At 36.1% G+C, this 15,627-nt stretch overlaps 1 protein-coding gene across 1 annotated transcript in view; it reads left to right on the top strand.

Annotated features, from left to right (window-relative positions):
• LOC145672846 (glandular kallikrein, prostatic-like) overlaps positions 1–15,627 on the top strand; it is a 92,065-nt gene that overhangs the window by 18,089 nt on the left and 58,349 nt on the right. Inside the window, exon 2 of the mRNA XM_081741998.1 lies at positions 15,222–15,313. Within this exon, the coding sequence (XP_081598124.1) occupies positions 15,222–15,313 (92 nt within the window). The remainder of the gene's footprint in view (positions 1–15,221; positions 15,314–15,627) is intronic.

Here is a 15,627-nt window from a genome sequence, read left to right as displayed (position 1 = left end):
TAATGCAATTATGATCCGACATAAGAAAGCTAAATTCATTCTCCGAGTAAAAGAACAACAACTAAACACAATTTCGGAGAGAGAGAAAGAGAGGTTGTAAGCTGCAGGACGGACAAACTACAGATTGAGGGCGATTAATCTCTTCTTGGTTATGGCCCTGAAAATCACAGCAGCCAGTAGGCTGTGGTTCGTGACAGATTTACAACGTTAAAATTCAAAATTTCAGTCTTAAATTACTCCAAATGTACTCAACATTTTAACTCAAACGAGATATGTGTAGTTCTGTATACATCAAATACATCCTTTGAAAGTGTCATAGTGATAGATAGGACAAAAGAAATGAGCAAGGTGGCGGAAACAACATTGATCCAAATCATTTTTTTCTTCTTATAGTTATCAGTCATGCAAGTACAACAACTTCTACAGCCTGATCCACTTAACGCAGAGAGCTAAATAAAGGTCTTAAATTAATCTATAACATGTAGGTAATCTTTTTCTTGTTAGTCTCAGGTTCATAGCTTAAGTGGTTCGGTAACTGTTCTCCAAAACATAGCTCTCCATTCGGACTTCTTTTGTTACTTCGTATATATATGTATCCTGCTTGTTGTGCAACCGATACGCACAGAGAGCCAGTGTAGGATATTTCATTACAACTTTCTTATGAACTTTCAACTTTAAATCTTAATAGTGCAAAGACTAATAGTATTGAAACACCTAATATAATGTGTGTGTGTGACAAGGGATGGAGCGTATACCCACCTAAAAAAATTAGGATTACATCACTGGTTCCCGGCACTTTACATACATATATATATATATATATATATATATATATATATATATATATATATATATATACAGAGAGACCGAGAGAGATAGAGTTGAGTTGATTTTGACTTTAACGTCCCTTTCAACTAGTGCTCTCAACGGGTCGGGTTGAAGACCGAATTGACTGACCCGACCCGAATTGACTGACCCGACCCCGTGACCCGAATTGACTGACCCGAACCGTGATCCGACCTGATTGACCTGGCCCGACAATCCGACCCGAATAACCCGACCTGACTGACCCGACCCGACAACCTGATCTCAATAGCCTGACCCGACAACCCGACCTGAGCTGACCCGACCCGACAACCCGGCCCGAGTTGATCCGACCAGACCCGACCCGAGCTGACCCGATCCGAGTCGGGTCGGGTCAACCCGATCCGTTTGAGAGCACTATGGTCACGACACTGGGTGAACGCTAAAATGCACTCCCATTGGCAATTAAACCCGGACCACGTGTACCGAAGTCTTACACGTTAACCACTAGCTAGATCAAACGGGGGATTTGTATATACATCTTAATGAATATTTGGCACTATTGAGGTTTGGTTATTTCTTTTTATAACTGATACCAATGTCCGACGTAGGAGAATTTTTTTTCTTGCTTTAGTTCTATGTGACGAAATTTTTCTTCAAGGTCAGTGTTCTCACCTGCTCGGACGGCAGGGGGTCTTCTCGGAAGACAGTAGCAAGAGTCTCTTGGCGGAGACAAACCGAAATCGTTTAACCACAATGATAAGGGTTGAGGAAACAGGAGAACACCTGTGATTTTTTCCAACCCTTCAACTTTCATTCTAAAATAGGTTCTTATGATTCCGGGACCCGTGCCAATTTGATTATTCTTTCTCGGTAATTAAAACGTATTTTACAGTATATATAGATGCACGTAAGAAGATACATAATATGAACTTTGTAATTTAAAATTTAAAAATACAGTATGATATTTAATTATAAAGCACTAATTCTATTTCATCACTTTCAGCCCAACAAATGAAATTCAAACAATTCGCTCCCTGGGTCTTGGTCATCAATACTGCGTCTTATTCTTTGTTTTGCACAGTCAAGTCTTGGTCCTGGATTTTGTAGTCTTGGTGGTCTTTCATGCTATACAAGAGCCAAGAATGCTCGCCTCATCGGTAGAAATGAAGACCAAGTGTGATTTTGATTATGGTCTTTCATACTATACGCAAAGCAAGAAAATACGCTCATCGCTACTTGGTGATAACCAAAACAAGGCCAAGAGCAAGATTACTATGGAATTCGTCATGCATATTCAATCTTTATCTTGTTCTTGTATCGATGTCCTTGGGCTTGGTGAAATAAAATGAAATATTCAGTTTAAGGTCCCTCGATTCTGCACCGAGGCTAAGGGATATGGTGACCATGAGAAATGAATGCAATGGTGGAATGAAGAAAGTGAGAGGAAACAGGAAAACCTCGAGAAAACCCACTACACGGCGTTTCTCCACCACAAAACCTACTTAGCACAAGCTGGGATCGAACCATGGACACCATACACCAGAGATGAATTCTCTACCACTAAGCCACCGCAGCCCTGCTTGGGCTTGGCCGTAGATATCCAATCTTTATTTTGGCCTTACTTAAACAACTTCTAGTTTTGTTCTAAATCCATTCTCCATATTGGCGTAGATATTAATATTACAGTTGATTGGTAAAATCAATCTTCCACGTTTAAAAATTAAAGTACACACAAGTACAAAAATAAGCATTTACCATAAAAACACTAGCTGCAAGTGTTCAAAATAGATTTATGGTTTCTATAAAATCAATTGAAAATTGCTATTTTTAATTAGGCAGCTAGTGAAAAACAGCAGTTGCGACTCCAACCGAGTTTAAGCTCAACCTAAACTCAGTTGACCAAAGTGAACTGACCCGAATGACCCGACACGACAACCCGACCCGAGTAGCCTGACTCGACAACCCGACCCGAGCTGACCCGACTGACCCGACCCGACATCCCGAATCTAGTTGACCTGACCCGACCAGACCCGTTTGAGAGCACTACTTTCAGGAGAGATGCTATATGAGAAGGGACCAACTGATTAATGTGAAATCCGAACTACATGAGCTCCCGCTGGGAATCGAAGCCGGTCTCCCATGCCAAAGGCATATATGCTAACCGCTTAGCAACGAAGGAGCTCGCAGAGAGAGAGAAAGAAACACAATGTAAATTTTTACTTCCCAACTTGAAATATTAGAAAATTTCCGGTTCCCGAAAGCTAATTGGAAAATTATAACTTGTTGCTGACTAACTTTCTTCTACGGAAATTCAGTTTTGTAGCTCAATGTGCAGTTAAATATAGTGGAAAATTTTCCACCTAACATCATTATATATAATAGATCTATGCAAAATTGTCCGGCTTATGAAAAGTTTTTTCCACTTGTTTCTACATCGTAATGAAAATTTTCCGATCCATGAATATTCCTTTCACTTGTTTCTACAGACCAATAAAACTTTCCGATTCACAAAAAGTTGTTTCATTTTTTGCTTCAAAATGATAAAAATATTCCGACTCATAAAAAGTTTTTCAATTTTTCCATAGAATACAGAAAATATTTCGATTCACGAAAAATTGTTTCGCTTATTCCTACATAGTACTGAAAATGGTCTGAGGCATAAAAATTTTCAGATTCTTTAAACGATCTTTCACTTTTTAACATTTCTATATATGAATTCAATCAATTTTATGATTACTGAGGAATTGTTACTTGATTACTGATATTCTTAAAATGGAAAATTTCCCGAAAAAATGTAGCGGAAAATTTTCCACCCCACATCACTGTACATTATGCTCTATATTTTTTTTAAGTTCTGCACTACAGCTTTTTAATTATTTATTTATTTTGTACTGTTGAGCTGTAGCGTCCGTCATTTCAGTGAGTGATCGACAGTTATGGTGCCATAAGAAATTTTGTAAGCGTTAATTTTATTTTAGCGTGTGTCTGATGTATTTGTGAAATGTGTAGGTAAAATATAAAATGAAAAAGAGCTGTATATCAGGGGCAGTATGGAAGTGACTTTTTCAAATCAAACCACATGGGTAAGCTGCAATGTTTTATATACCTATACTGTGCCTAAGATACGTGGTTAGCATAAATGATTCATTCATTTTCACATGAAAATATATGAAAAGAACCAGAAGCTCGCCACGTTTATACACCCCTTAAAAATGTTCAATATGAGTCCCTTTGGTGACAAGACCACGTCCAGACGATACTCGAGCTCATTCCATATATTTTGTAGCATAATCCTGTCAGTTGTCTGCACTGCAGCACTGATGCGTTCTTTGAGCTTGACTAAGGATTGCTTTAGTGGGGGTACCTAAACAAGCACCCACAGGAAGAAGTCTCGGGGTATTAAATCAGGAAATGTGGGAGGTCAGGGAAAAAAGCTAGGTCATTCTCACGAATACGTCCAATCCATCGATGCAGAAGTTCAGCGTTTAGGAAATCATGAGCTACGATGTGCAAATGAGAGGGTGTTAAACTCTACACAAATCAAACTTGGTCAGTTTGTGGTTCTTTCCATATATTTTTTTCGTGTGTGTATCCACTGCCAGATCCACGTGGGGGGCGGAGGGGCGACCGCCCCCCCAAATGTCTACTTCCAGCATGTATCGTTCGGAAATACAAATATTGTCTTTTCCCGGACGATCCAATCTGTGTAACAAGCCTAGTAGAGTATAATCAAAATGTGTGATACTTAATGGTACTTAATACAAACATATTTCAATTGTGAATACTTCTGTCCCTAGTTCCTTGGGACGGTTACCATAAGCCGCAAACGAGAGAGAATGATTCATACGTTGAACGAACAGCTGTAGGAAGAAGGAAACACTGCTCACTCTGTGAACTAAAAATATATATTTTAAAATTGTGTCCTAGAAAAAAAAAGATGTGGGGATGGAATTCAAATCCTGAAACTTCAATTACCTTTACCTTGAATAAAGAGAAATATAGAATATTCAGCGCTCCTTACTGTAAAGCTCTCTAAATCTGAGATGAGACTTTTAGGTTGGTGATTGATTGATATGCATTTACGTCGTTCGTGAAAAGTGATGCTTTACAGAACGAGAACCAGAGTTTAAAGTTGGATCTGAACCACTGTAGTGCGTTCGATGTTCACTCATCTGGTATCAAACCACAGAACCTCATGCATCAAAGATCAAAGGTACTCTCGCTAGATACTACATCAACAAAGAACTGTGACTTTTGAGGTTCAACACGGAAACATTCATTGTGACTTTTAATGGCATTTCACCTTTTCTTAGGAAATAATACAAGCTACATGCTGTTGTGGTCCTGATCTTCGCACAGGCTAAAACACTTAAACTAGAAACTTGAAATTCGGATAGTGGTGGAACTTCTTGTATAAAATAACTGACAAATATTTGACTGAATTTTGTCAAACACTTATTTGAATCTCTGTTACCTTCCTATTGAAAACTTATATAAAACTATATAAAACTATATAAAAAAACTTATTGAAAAAAGGAGGAGTAAGAACGTACACAAAAGATAGCAGAAGAATGTTAGATGCGTTGAGAACGAGGAACAGGAAGGTAACAGAGATTCAAATAAGTGATGAAGGGGTTGTATATAGAATTAAATGCAAAGAATGTGATATGACTTATGTAGGTGAAACAGGAAAGAGGTTACAAGAAAGGATTAAACAGCACAGGGACGATGTTCGATTGAAGAGAGATAGTAACGCTATATATAAACATGTAAGGGAGACAGGACATAGACTGGGAAGGCGTAGAAGGGCTGGAAAAAGAGAAACGAAGCATTATAAGAAAATGGAAAGAGGCATCATGGATAAGAAAGGAAGGAAGCAAGAAACTTATGAATTGGAATAGCGGACTAAATATTCATGATGTATGGAGAAAGATACTGGATAAAACAGAGAAGAAAGAAGAGGTTAAAACAGGTGTATTGAACAACGGATAGACAGTTAAAAGTTTATGTTTTTCTAAAGTGAAAGTTATTCATACACAGGTGTGCCAATTAAAAGTTTAGCTCTTAAGTGAAAGTTGATCATTAAAAGTTGCATTTGTATTAATTAAAAATTGTTAAAGGAAAGGACGAATATGATTGGTTCATGTAATACTTCCTCTCACTTTAAGAAGTATATAAGCTGTTATCTTAGAAATTGTATTTCACAATGTGTCTGATGAAGGCAAAGTTATTTTGCCAAAACTGTAACGCTATTATTTATTAGTTAATATATGCTTTGGTCAGAATTTGTTTGTTATTTTATACAATAAGTTCCAAAGCTAGAATGAGTGGCATTCAGATAGAAGTACCTCCAAGTGTGAATAGGAGGATAAACGGATGGAGGGACAGGAGAAGGAAGGAGATTTCTAAGAGACAACAAATACAATTCTTAAGAAAATGTTTGGAGGAAAACACAACACCAAAAGGGCTGAGGATTGTTAAAAAAGGTGTAAAGTATGAAACAAGGAGATATAAACAGTTAGTGAAGAAAGCAGAGAAGCAACTTGTATGGGATTTAATTAGAGAGAAGACAAGGGAAGTTTAAAAGAGTGACAAAGAAGATAAAGGAAGAAATTGAAGATGCATTGTTAGTGTTTGTGAGAGAAGTATTGAAAAGCCTAAATGAATGGGAAAATAGGTTTGAAAAGAAAGAGTGGCAAAGATTGGAAAAGAAAGGGAAGAATTTAGGATGGAGAGAAAGAAAAAAGGGGAAAGCAAATAGAGTTGTGAAGATAGGAAACGTAATACTAAAGGAAGAAAAAGAAAAGTGCCTTGATTTGGGATACAAGTTCAAAGTGAAAGAAGAAAAGACGAATACAAGGGAATTAGTTTTTTCAGTGGAACAAGCAATTATGGACATAAAAGAAGAGGAAGAAAGGAACACGATAAAAAGAAAAGCTGCTGCTATAGTGAGGCAGAATATGAACAAGCAAATAGGGAATCTTACAAAAGAAGAGAAAGAAGGATTTAAGAGCTTGAGACGAAGGAAAGACATTGTTATACAACAAGCCGATAAAGGAAGAGCAGTAGTAGTAATGGAAGAAAAATGTTACAAAGAGAAATTAGATGAATTATGCGACGAGACATAAGAGGTGATAAATGAGAGAAAGATGAAAGAAGAAGTAAAAGAGGAGATAATAAAGAATTGGAAGAAGGCAGGATTTAGAAAGTTATTAGACGAAAAAGGAAGAATGGATTTGAGCATTTTTCGCCACTTAACGTAGAAGGACAGAAAGAGAAGGGAGGGTTCACTAAAATGTTTGTGAGGTGTTTAAAATGTTCCGTGACAGCGTTTTAGCTCAATCCAATTCTATATGAAAGACACAGATGAGAGAACGCGAAATGTTGTGTCACAGTACCACATAGAAGCATTTGTTATATTGTGCGAAGCCGTATTCCGAACAAATTTGGGGGCTGGGAGCGAAATCCCACCTGGGCGAAGGCTACTATAATATAGTTTTATTGTTGTTGTAAGCATGACTATAATTATACATGTTTCTAAATGCTGCTTTTAAGAAATTACCTAATAGAGTCAATTTCCAACCCACTATTCCTAATCTGGTCTAATGCGTTTTTTCTTTACATACTCAATTATACCACTGCAAAAGCGGAACATTCGGACAAAATACCCTATACGGTGCTCATGGCCCGGGTTTGATTCCCGGTAAGGGTACATCTTAACGAAAAAGGTGGTTCGGATTCCACTAAAGAAGAAATGCACGTCTTCTTTAGCCGTCATGTCATTACCGTGGAACGTTAAACTCAAGAAACAAATCAAAATACCCTATGTACAGAAGTCTATACTTTTGTAATAATGTCCTATATTTGTATTCTTGCTCTGTCCTGTTTAAGTGGAAAATTCCTGGGTGTACCAGAAATTGAATTCCTTACACATTCATCTTTAAATAGAGCAATTGAGTACAGTTGGGAGCTTTTCTTGAGAAATGAACAATTCCATGGGTGTCAAAGTTTATCAGTCAGTGACTCCCCAACTCCTCATGAATCCTGGGTTCTATACCAATCATAGAAATGTTTTCTTCACCTTTGATACATCAGAAGATTTTGGTACAATTTATATAGCCGCAATCTTAACACGCACTTAAGAAAATGTCAACAATGTTGACAAACTGAAATCATGGTGAAAAACGAAACGTAACGGAAATTCAACACCTTGCCCTCAGGAAATGTTATTCGCATAGCGCCAGAGATCAAAGATGATGTCCCTCTCAGAGAGGCACTGAGAAAAAATGTCATGGATACGGATCGACGACCGGAACATACCCTCTCATTCTATTGGATAATGAAATTGATAGCTTTATGTCAGGCTTCATGTTTTCTTGTGATCACTTTAGTGAAACAAAGGGAAGCTATATTTATATACACAGAGGAGAAATGGGACAGGCTTCGTGGCAGATAACAGATGACAGGATAAATACCATCTTCAATATAGCACTTTCTTTTGTGTAAGTACTGTCCAATACAGAGCATCTGATAAATCGCAGTGACTAAGTGTGAAGTGAATTATGATACCGTGGGGCCTCCGAAACAGAAGTGCGTATTTAATTTAAATCTAGAGAAAGAATATAATTTCATTTTTTAAAAAACTTACAAATTCGGTTCATAAAATATATTCGGGTCATAAAATTAATCTGGGAATCAAGCTTACACCCCTCTCCAGCCCCGGATTCATCAGTGTCCCATTTTTCCAAATTGAAATTCTGGTCACTTTGAGGCTATGCTCATCTTCCAGGAAGCGAACCGCCCCCTCCAAATGATTCTTCTGGATCCGCTAGTGTGTGTATCTGTAGTACTTTTGAAAATATAGCCTTTTCAAAACGAATGAGTCATTTATGCTAACTCTGTATAATACGAAGAGCTAATACATGAAAGCCAGTATATGCCAGTATATGAAAGTAACATAATAAATATGAAGGCGATTCTCGAAAAATGTTAATTGAAAATTTATATTTAAAAGTACAGGTATATTCACTAAAGTTAACACTGTTCAAACCAACACATATTTTAAATATACTGCAAATGACAAATGACAAAGTTTTTTGGTGGCATAAAAATGGTGAATTGCTTTTAATTCGTAGCTCTTTCTTATTAACTGTATAGAGACAAATATTAGAAATGAGTGACTAAATAAAAAAACTCAAACGAAATCGAGAAGTTTCTTTTTGTATTTTATGATCAGTCAGGCGTAAATCAGCTTCTAACTTTTATACACGCAACACAAGAACAGTCTTAGAGTAGGTAGAAGCTGTCAGACACATGTTCTTCGTCACATCACAATGGAAAAGGATATTTGAACCCCTTATTGCAGAAAGCAAAAACGTCCAACATTTACATATTTTCCTTTTCGTGTGACGATAATGGTTTGTAATAGGTCAATGGATCGTTTGGCACCGACATGACATTTGTCCGCTCAATAACAATGAGCATTGTGACGCCTTCAATTTTCAAGTTATGGTGGAAATATCGTAAATATAATCTACAGCTTTTGTGTCTCCTGCAAACATTGCGAAGTGTGGAATGTTTGTTTCTGCAGCAAGCGGTTCATTTATGAAAGCAGTTAGAAATGTGAAACGTCTATCACTTGTAGTAGATGACGCACGGGCAGTAGAAGGAGAAAAGTCTGGAATAATAGGTTTTGGATTACCCTGCATTTCACTCTTCATGCCAAATTATGAAACGAGTTCAAAAGCTTCGGAAAGGATGTGAAGCTCTCAATATGATAGAGATGTAATAGAACTGCTTTACATCACAGGTTTATCAATTTTCAGAGGGTATGGGATGGGAGTACGAAGGTCTATTTTCTTTTACAATCATATTATGTGGTTAAGTGTATAATGATAATATGTACATGCTACTACGCATCATTAAATATATATATAAAGCTAATTTTCTTTACTCAGTGTCCAATTCACGCTTTGTTATTTGACCTAAGTTCGTTTTTGATGTAATAAAGAATTACTTAAACGTAATTCACTAACTGTTCAAAATGATATAATACAGAATATGTAAATTCATGTATTATTCGAGAATACTTTAATATTTACCTTTTCCGCTTTTACCAAATATCTTCTTTATAAACGATTATACATGCAATCACATTGGCATATCTTTTATGTTCTAAATTAATTGCAAAAATCCTAGATATTCATGTCTGGCTCAAAGTAAATACCATAAATATGCAGATCTGGCCATAGAAGAAAATGATATCACATGTTACAGACAATTTTCCATATTAACAAATACATATTATCGTTATAAATGCAAGAAATTGTCCTAAGGAATTTTTTAATAAAAAAATACTTGATTTTGTTTCAATCAAACACTACATGCTCAGAAGAGAATTTTTCAAGTACGATTTTCTTCGACATTTAATATTTATGACCAACATAAATATTACAGAGCATCCAAATGAGCTGGACATACAAGTATAGCTATAGGAAAAAACGCTAATTAGTTTCTATTCTTATGAAAGATATTAATGGATTTCAAAATAAGCTGAAGCTTTTTCGTTCTGGTTTGCGGAAATAAGATGATTTAGCACATTTTTCAAGTCGCAATTATCTAATATTAGATTTTTAAAGAAAAAGCATTTCATTTTTTTATTATACACGTAAACAGGAGATATCACAAATTAATTAATTTCAAAATTTTCAGATTTTGACAAAGTGGATAAAACACCCCTATGCCGTAAACGTCACCAACATCTAGTGGCCCACTTGGCAGTAAATGTAGAACGTCAATATACGTATTGACAAGTCGAAGAATTGCCGCCATTGTGCCACTGGCTGAAAGGTATCGTGGAGTCGAAAATGATATCTAGAGTCGGAGTATTGAAGTTAGCACCGCGTAGCAGCAAGGACTTCGTTTTGGTCCGCGCTCCTTCGATTTGTAGCGGAGAATCCCGAAGGGACCAACAAGAACTATCGAGTGTCATGCGCATGCGGTTATTATTATATATTATTTTTTTCTGATGAATTGTTTCTAAAGTGAGATCCTGAAGTCTACAATAACCCCTACCTCTTTATCATGAAGTAAAAAATCTTGGGATGAATGCGTGTAATTGTATGAATTTAGATGGCAACTGTCAAAGATCATTACAAAGTGAATATGGGTGAACTATGAAATAAGGTAAATAGACGGGCGTCATTTTTTTATAAACTACATGGCTAACACATTTTATCTGACCCAAATTGCTTATCGTCGAATATACACGGTTAAAGAAGTACTCTGATTGACCAAATTAAAAAGACCTCAACGAATTATCCCTCTACGAGCAAGGTTTTCTACATTGTCTACGTGGTGAAGTCAAAAGAAGACGCTTCTAGCAATCGTAAAGTTGGTTATTCGAACCCAACCAGTGTTACATTTTTAGTGTTTTTAGATTCCCTTAATGTAAGCCAATGACGCATATAGGCAATTTAACGTACTTTGGGGGACTAATTTTGTGGTTCATTGGCGTTTCCTCGCGTCTCTGCCGGCTGCCGCTGGTGGTATAATTTTCATTGAACATTAAAATGATTACGGAAATAAAATAGCTATTGTTTATAATTTCTTGCACACTGCACAATAAAAGGACAATGATAATATGTTCCTAGCTCAGATTTAGTAGTAATTGCATAATTTACCTTTTGCATATAACGCTATTATAATGAAATAGTACAGGTAAAAGTCACCAAACTTTGAAATGATTACGTAAATAGAAACATCCCTCCCTTATAATTTTTGAGCGCTGAACACGAAAAACAATAAATACGTGTTTGGAATTCAGATTTAGTAATAATTACACAATTTACATTTTGCATACAACGCTATGATAATGAAGCTGTAAAGGTAAAAGTAAAAACATTACCGTAATATCGGGAATAAAAATAGCTGTCTCTTATAAATGTTTGGACACTGAATATAAGTATCAAAAACATAATGTCCTCCTGGTATATAACGGTGTAATAGCACTCATAACATTTTGCATATAGCGCTACAGGACAAGAACTGTATTCGTGAAAGTTACCTAGAGTATCTGTTTTAAACACGCCGTCAATTTGCTTGTTTCTTGTGAGGAACATCTGGAGCGCCTTGACGTGTCTTTGAGGACTGTGAACCGGCCGTTACACCATCAAGTCAAGCTGGAAAAAGTCATGAAAGCTCGCGGTCATCTTCTCACGGATGCCCACCAAAAGGAATGGAAGTGTAACGCCCGGAAGCTGTACGAAGGGCATCTGGCAAAACAAAGGTGGATGTTAGTCGTAACGCTCGATGAAGCATGGATTTACCTTTCCGACCGCGGCAAACCGAGAGCCATCATATACCGAGAGAAAGGCGCCAAGAAATTCAGAAGGTGGGTCCGTGTCTGTAAAGAATCCTTCCCAAAAGGGGTCGTTACTGGCTACTGTTATCGAGATAAACTGAAGATTAGTAGGGTGGCGAAAAACTGGAAAATAAATTCGCAGTGTTTTCAGGGGCAGATCATGCGGCAGATCTACGAGCATGAGATTCCAACAATGTACGGAAATGACGGCAATCTGGTGCGCATTCAGATGGACAAGGCCTCATCGCATACCTCACGTTCGTCCCTCACAGGGAGATGGAGGAGGCAAGTGATATACAGGTGATACCTTTCAATGAGGTACCTGTTAAAGCTCCAGATGCAAGTCCTATTACTATTGTGAATTTGGATTGCTGAGCGGACTTTGGGAAAACTGCGTGTGACAACTGTGGAAGGACTTTGGAAAGCTATGCAAAGGGAATTACCCTTCCAGTTCTTCAGGGAAGCCCATAAGAGTGGAACTTACGCTCTCGGGCTATTGTTAGGAACCAAGGGAAACACATCGAGCACTTGCGGATCTGGCGCCATTGATTCTTCTAAATTTTTAGATAAGTCGAAATTGGCCAAATGTAGACTGAACAATATATATATATATTACCTTTGCATTTAGTTTTGCATATATATATATATATATATATATATATATATATATATATATATATGTATGTATGTATGTATATTACCTTTGTTATTTTAATTAAGTAAACAGTTAGTTGAACTTTCACCTTAATTTTTTTTATAAGCGCAATATGTTGTGTTGTTTTTTTAATAATATAAGAACGTAATTGCGCCAAGAGACTGTTTTTGTTTGGTGTGCAAGCAATGTGAATGTCGATATTTTTTATGTTTGGACATTTTGTATTTAGTGTCTTTACATTGCATTATGGGTTTAACTTAGTGTTATGTGTCCAGAGGAAGAACATTTTACTATTTCTTACAAATCCAGATAATTTTGCAAACACAGATAAGTCATTCTTTTATATTATTTTATTTTTTGTTTGTTTTCCCTGGAAGATACCAAGCCTTTTAGTTTGTATTGTTATTATAACCGGGACAATTAAATAATAAATACTTTATACACAATATTTTGTCTACATTCAATATATAAGGAATATATGTTATATAATTTGGTGCCGGGAGTGATCGAGAAAACGAATTTACTTAGAAGGTATAAAGAAAGAAAACTACTGCGTACAAAGTATTTACTATTTAATGGTTCCGGTCATAAAAAAAGTACAAAGAAAAATGTCTGGTATCTTCCAGGGAAAACTAACAAAAGGTAAAATAATATAATAGAATGACTTATCTGTGTCTGCAGAACTATCTGGATTTGTAAAAAATGGTAAAATGTTCTTCCTCTGTAGACACGACACTAAGATAAACGCACAATGCACTGTACAGGCAATGAATATAAAATGTCCAAACAAAACAGATACCGGCACTCATATTGCTTGCACCCCAGACAAAAGACAGTCTCTAGGCGAGATTACGTTCTCACATTATGAAAAAAGAACAATACAGTATATTAAGCTTATGAAAAGTTTAAGGTGAAAGGTTAACTAACTGTTTACGTAATTAAAATAAGAATAAATACAATGGTATCTGTGAAACATGCCTTCAATATTTAAATTTAAAAGAGATTTCCTTTAACCTAATTGTATAGATTTCAACATACAATCACAAATGAAGTAAATAAAGTAGATAAATGGTTTTCTTATATTTTGCTGCAACTAGAAATTATGATTTTGGAATCAGCTTGAATTTGTGAGTTGAAAGAAAGTTTTGTGATTGATAAATTCAAACTGTTCTAAAATATCATATGGGAAATTAGTAATTTTATCATTTTAAAGGCTTACTTGAAATAGTTTTTAAATATATTTTCTCGTACGTTTTCCTAATTGAATATGTTCTAACTTGCAATAAATAAATTACTACCATTTGGATTCTATATTTTCTTTATAATATAAAATATAACGTATAATAGAATTAATAAACTTGATCAATATATGTAATACATTTTTTCTTAATATTAACCCCTTGCGCTCTAGGTATCATTTTGCTATGTGCGTGCTGTAATACCCTTTTCATTTACTCTTAAAAACTGTCTAGACCGCTTTGTAGGGCATAATTATTGTGCGTGCGTGAGGAGAGCGATCACATTACTGATAAAAACAATTATTTGTATTATGGAATATTTGGACTGAAAATGAGAAACTCTGGTGTTCTGAAGGAATTTTATGCTGTATCAGGTTGGCAACACTTTCCGGAGATCAAAGACAAAGCCTTCTCGTTTTCCGATCTGGAAGTAGATCTTGATTGTGATCATTGTTTATCGTCAATTCAGACATATGTATGTTGTAAATAATGCTGCCTTAGATCTATCATCTACTGAGACAGCACATTGTTTTGTCTTCTCTGTTAGTAGGGTGCCTTCACCTAAGGAGAAATAGTACAACTAAGTCTTATCTTGCATCTACAACAAATATCATCAACTCCAGAATTAATATGACAGTTAATAAGAGATACATTTTCGCGACATCCACATGCATGTCATTGGTACCCATGGAGTTCAATGTGTTTTACTTTTAAAGTGGTTTCAGATATCAAGTAGCCTAGTTCTTTGCTCTTATTTTAATGTTAACTCAATATTTTCCAAATATCTTAATACTATATGTTTGAAAATTACTGTGATGGCTAATGGCCGAAGGTAACTCATGAAAAATCAAGAAATAGATGATTCAGTTGAAAGACCGTCACATTAGTAGCCCAGTAGTAAGTCGCGCATCAAGCGAGATTTATAGTTTTCGGACAATTCAAATCTCACATTTTCAGGTTTCGTAAACAATGTTCAATAATACAACTGTGGCCATCTAAATAGATAATAACGTGGTGACTCACAAGTGTTTTTGAAACTTTAATTGCGCTCGTGTTTTATAATTAATTTCCTCAAAGCTTTAGCATGTTTGTAATAGGTAGAACTTTTGGTAAGGAGTTTATTTGTATAATGCGTTCTTATGTTTTTTCTCTAACACAGGCGTTTAAGTCCCTACACATCAATATCCTTCCTTAGATGTCTAATTCTTCTTCTGAGAGTGATTCCTTCACTTGGCAGAGATGATGCTGTAGGTAAGTTATTGGATTTCATTTCAACATACTAAACCTATAAGGTTTTATCATTCAAGAGTAGGGTATTTATATTCATAACATTCTTCTTCTCGCATGAACTACAAAGGAGACGATTTTATTCAGTAGTAGAGCGTTCACCTCTGTTGCATGGGGTCCTTGGTTCGATCTCAGCTCGCGCCAAGTGAGTTTTGTTGTAAACAAATACCGTGTGCGTGGGTTTTTCGGGGTTCTCCCGTTTTCTCCAACTTTCTTCATTCCATCATTTCATTCATTTCTCATTATCACTGTCTCCTTTAACCTAGCCGGCTTAAGCG

This window comes from Thermobia domestica, chromosome 16 (assembly GCF_964235325.1).
Source record: "Thermobia domestica chromosome 16, izTheDome1.hap1.1, whole genome shotgun sequence".
Lineage (NCBI taxonomy): Eukaryota > Metazoa > Arthropoda > Insecta > Zygentoma > Lepismatidae > Thermobia > Thermobia domestica.
This window is presented reverse-complemented; position numbering and strand designations above follow the sequence as displayed.